The sequence below is a fragment of the Arachis hypogaea genome, chromosome 17 (genome assembly GCF_003086295.3).
Source record: "Arachis hypogaea cultivar Tifrunner chromosome 17, arahy.Tifrunner.gnm2.J5K5, whole genome shotgun sequence".
Taxonomy (NCBI): domain Eukaryota; kingdom Viridiplantae; phylum Streptophyta; class Magnoliopsida; order Fabales; family Fabaceae; genus Arachis; species Arachis hypogaea.
The window spans coordinates 131,035,599-131,040,569 of NC_092052.1; the positions used below are offsets into that span (position 1 = coordinate 131,035,599).

The 4,971-nt window shown below is 36.7% G+C and overlaps 1 protein-coding gene across 1 annotated transcript; it reads left to right on the plus strand.

The window, feature by feature from the left end:
• The first annotated feature begins 757 nt into the window (after nt 1–757).
• On the plus strand, nt 758–3,861 carry LOC112766700 (F-box protein At4g22280). Its single transcript, XM_025812596.3, has 3 exons — nt 758–1,883; nt 1,968–2,197; nt 3,297–3,861. Exons 1-3 carry the CDS (start codon nt 915–917, stop codon nt 3,298–3,300), a joined length of 1,203 nt encoding a protein of 400 aa, XP_025668381.1. The 5' UTR covers nt 758–914; the 3' UTR covers nt 3,301–3,861.
• Nucleotides 3,862–4,971: the final 1,110 nt, after the last annotated feature.

Below are 4,971 nucleotides of genomic sequence, written 5' to 3' on the forward strand. Positions count from 1 at the left end.
AGAACTCTCTAGCAAGGTTGTGAGAACCGAACCGGATGCTATCATTGTTATCATTGTTCTGGGGACTTGCTATCATTGTTCCGCTGAAGATGCCAGATCGAAAGGCGGTTCTGTCGATGCCAAAGGCAAATGGAACGATCTCGGACTATTTTTCATGGTAGATAATATGTTTGGCCTTTTTTAGGTGGCTGTGAAGATAATGATTTCATCAATAAAAAAGAACAAGTTGAAAAAACTAAAAGTCTTAATTTTAGAAAGAATATTGTTGTTATAATGGAAAAAAGACTAAACCTAAGGCTCCCCGAAAATGTTAAAGGAAATGGTGGTGTTGTATCATTATCGTTGGAGATTTTAGAACCTTAGCTCTTATTATTATTTTTTTTTCTAAAAGATTGATATTCAAATTTCATTCTAATTTTTTTAAAATTTGATGGAAAAAGTTACTGTTTTTCATCTATTATTGGAAAGGATGGTAGTGGTAAAAAAAAAGGTTGGAAATTAGAAGAGAATTTGAGAATTTGGGTTAGCAGGAGTAATTTAAAACTATTAAAAAAATTTTAAAATTTGATTAATTTTGTCAATTAAAACTAATCTTTTATGATATATTAAAAGTTTTATTTTTTTATAAGTAAATTTATTAGTGTCATAAATATTTGTGACAGAAATAGTAATTTTTTTAATAAATATAAAATGAAATAGGAAAAAAAATATTTGTCCATAAAACCCCTTATTACCTAGCAACTTTTCATTTCCGTACATGTTCCCTCCAATCTTTTCAGCGCACAAAAGCGCCTAACTCAATCATAAATAGCCATGGCACTTTATCATAAAAAAAATAATAATAGCCAGACATAGCAGTATAGCAGTCCCCCACTCCCGTCCCCGATCTCCCTGCACCTGAGAAACCGACACCAATGTCTTCTTCAGGATACGACACGCCGTTTTCGCACAAAAGCAAAAGGCCAAGGCACATCGAAACGCAATCCCAAAGTAAAAACGACAACGAAGAAGACAGGCTAAGCGACTTACCCGATTGCGTCCTCCTCCACGTACTCTCCTTCGTGAACGCCAAACACGCCGTCCAAACCTGCGTCCTCTCCCGCCGCTGGAGGAATCTCTGGAAGCTTCTCCCAACCCTCACTCTTCACTCTTCCCACTTCTGGACCTTCAAAACCTTCACCAAATTTGTCTCCAACCTTCTCACCCGCCGCGACGCCTCCTCCGCCGTCCTTAACCTCGATTTTGAGCGCCATGGTTGCATCGAGCCTCACGTCCTCAAAAGAATCGTCAATTATGCGATCTCGCACAAGGTTCGCAACTTAGGTATCTCGGTGAAATGCGATATCGCTCACATTCCTCAGGCGATTTTCTCGTGCAAGACGTTGACGTCTTTGAAGCTCTCTGTTTGCCCTAGGGGTTATATCTACGGAAGTACGTTGTTCCCGAAATCGTTGAACTTAACGGCGTTGACGAGCCTGCATCTTCAGCATTTCACGTTCTGCGCTAACGGCGGTGGCGCCAGTGACAGGGCGGAACCGTTCTCGGCGTGTGAGAGATTGAGCGATTTGGTTATTGATCACTGTACCGTTAGAGATGCGAAGGTACTCTACATTTCGAACAGCACGCTCGTGAATCTCACATTGCGTTCGGATCACTCGAAGGAATTTTACAAGATCGTGCTTTCGACGCCGAAGCTCAGGAGTTTTCGTTTTTCCGGTATTCCGTACCAGCAAATCTGTGGAAGCCATGTTCCTTCGCTTGAAGATGTGGATATTGATGCGGAGATTTGGTCGAATTCGTTGGAGTCTCCTTTGATTCTGTTTAGCTGGTTGTTGGAGCTTGCTAATGTGAAATCGCTGACGGTTTCTGCAAGTACTCTTCAGGTTAGTCTAGTTTTTGAAGGGTTTTTTATGCTGAGTTTGCGTTGAATAGTGTTTGATTTTGGCCTTGTTATTGTGATTGTTTAGGTTCTTTTCTTGATTCCTAATTTATTGAAGATTAAACTACCCTGCCTTGGTAAGTTGAAGTCTTTGAAAGTGAAAATGAAACCGCTATCACCTATATTTGCCATGACACTGAAAGCTGGCAAGTCAAAGAAAGAAGTGATGAAGTTATCGTTGCCACTACCGGATGGGATAGTGAACTTCTTGCTTCAAAACTCGCCGTCAGCGGAAGTTGCCATTGTGAATTGCAAAAGGTGAGTTGTGCATTCAACACTTTAAGGAGGGATACTTATAATGGGTTTGGTTTTTGCTTCTTTTTCCTCTTTTTCTGTCTCCTTTGGTTGGTCTTGTTGCAGCAAATTATCCTTTGCCAAAATTTAAGCTCCTCTGGTAGTGGAACAAAATTTCAATTTAAGGACTTGTCACTATGATGAATGAATCTTCCTGAAATCAGTGAAGTGTACACCATGTAATGTTTGCTACCACCTAAACATGACTGTATCGAATCTCAGCTTTAGTAGTGCTGGGAAATGTCATTGCTTTTATCCTATATATTGATTTACTAAAATAGAAAGTGCTTGGTAGTGGTGGTAGGGAACTATCTTAACTTTGAGGGCAATGAAAGTCAACGAGAAGGTAGAATGGGAAAATGTAGGAAAGAAAGAAAGTAATTTTCAGAAGTCGACAAAATGTAGTAACAGGAATCTCTATTTATAATAGAATTGATGCATAAATGAAGAATATGTATGTCTGATTGGGTGCATCTTGAATCAGAGCAAATACTAATAAGTGACATCCATTTTGAAGTGCAATACTCTTTCTAGTTGATTCTGTGCTTTGCATAATTGATAACTTACCCTTGAATATTGGAGAGAAATTGAAGCCAAAGTTTTTGAGTGACATACATTTGTTCAGATGTTGGGAATTGCAAGCATTGTGCATTGCTTCGTGCTTGCATAATAGGCACTCTAATGTTGAATTACTTGAGGTTCCTTAGGTTAGATTGCATCAAATGGTAGTTTGGGATGGGAAGCTATTTGGAAGACATTGATTATATTCAGGGAAATGCTTAGCCATTCAAACATGTAGTGTACTCAGATGATAAACGAGTGGACTAGAACTTGAGACTCTTGCAAACTGAGTGATACGTATATTCTCTTCGAATTTACAATTGCAGCCCATTTAAAAGTATTTACACACCAGAATTTCACATGGAAATGTAATCATGTGTGCGACACAAATGGTTTTCATTATTTTCAATATATATGCATATATGTCATGGATTGTTTATAGTATTTGATTTATTTATAATCCTGTTAAGGTCTCTTGGATTGTTTGATTCTGTTGTGACAGTTGATGCTGGTTTTTACTGTCTGGGCCTTGCAATCGGTGAGTTAATCCATCGGAAATATATGGTCAGCATTCTTCAACCGATCTAGCGCCTGCTTCTATTGGGATAATGGTTGATACTTCTGATGAAGAGTGCGTAGATGGGGTTATGCCTTCCCCTCGATTCTGTTGTTAACCTTTATCTTGGATTCCAGGACAAATTTATAACCTAAGATTTTCCCACAAGGTGCAAAAAAGAGGGAAAAAAATAAATCAGTTTCGCTTACTCTAGTGAAACATCTGCACTGGCATTTAACAAAGCATCAGTTCAGTCACTTAACCATGTCATTCTGGAGGATACAATATTCAATTTTAATCTGAATTGTATCCCCATTCGGCCATTCTTATGTACAAATCCTTCAACTTTCCATTTGTATATGGGCATCTATTTTTGGGATCCCTCTTGAGTCAGTTATGACTTATGAGTGTATTTTCTAAGACGTGTGATCCTGGTAGTAGTCCAAGTTATTGAATGATTTTTTTTTTTTGGGGTTCTATTTTAATTGGATAAGTTTGTTTGTGTGCAAAAGAGATAGCATTCCGATTATTCTACTTTCTAAAGTAATGCAACCCAAAACGTTTGAAATATAAGGTCGGTAGGATTTCAAAGTGAAGCATGTTGGTAAATTTGGTATTGGTATTGTGTGAAAGTAAAAAATTTAACCATTATCTGATATAGGATTTGGGTCCTAAGTATTGTCGTTTCTGGAAGAGAAAGTTGTAGATTACCGTGATTGGTAGTATCATAAGAATGTGAAATGATAGATATGAATTCGTTTTCTTTCTCATCTGTTTGCTGACTTTTATAGGAATAGGATCATTCGCACTGCATGATAATCAGTATAAAATGACGTATTCACCAAATATCGGGGTGAGCCAATCTCACAATGGACGTGAAGAATTGTCTGATGATGGTGAATAAATAAATAAACAATTATGTTAGGTGTATATTAAAATTAATTATTAAAATTAGTTATTAATATAAATTATATATTAGAATATAAAATATAAAATAAAAATAAATTAAAAATATATAAATACATATTGATTAATTTTGATGACTAATTTTTAATGTACAAAAAATAATATTTTTGATAAATAAATAAGTGATTATTTTTCATATGTGAAAATTGAAGAAGTTACTAAACATGCATATGAATATGATAGTATTGCATAATAGTAATTCCATGTTGCATGATGATGGCATAAAACAAAAATTCGCATGAGGAGGTGTGAAATGCATTTGGTGCATGAATATATGGCAACACGTAGTGGAGAAATAAGTGAAAGTTGTTTTTTCAAAATTTTAAGGCTACTTTCGCATTAGGGTGGTGCGAATTGAGGTTAGCTTTTGTGTGGAATGAAAAAGCATGAGGGTGGAGTAAAAATTAATGGGTGTTTGTGTGAAATAGAATTCGCAAGTAGAACATGCAAAAATCAATGGGAGGTTTGCTCAAACTCATTGGCTTTAACCATTGGCGGAGAGGCTGTATATGCTTGAATGCTTGATCAATTTGCAGTTTGCAAGGGGGTAAGGGAGTTTCATTCTTTCAAATATAAGTGAGTCTACTTTCGAGAACTTTTTTGGTTGAATTGAGGGAGAAGGCAAGAAGCTAGCTACACCATGCAAATTACTCAA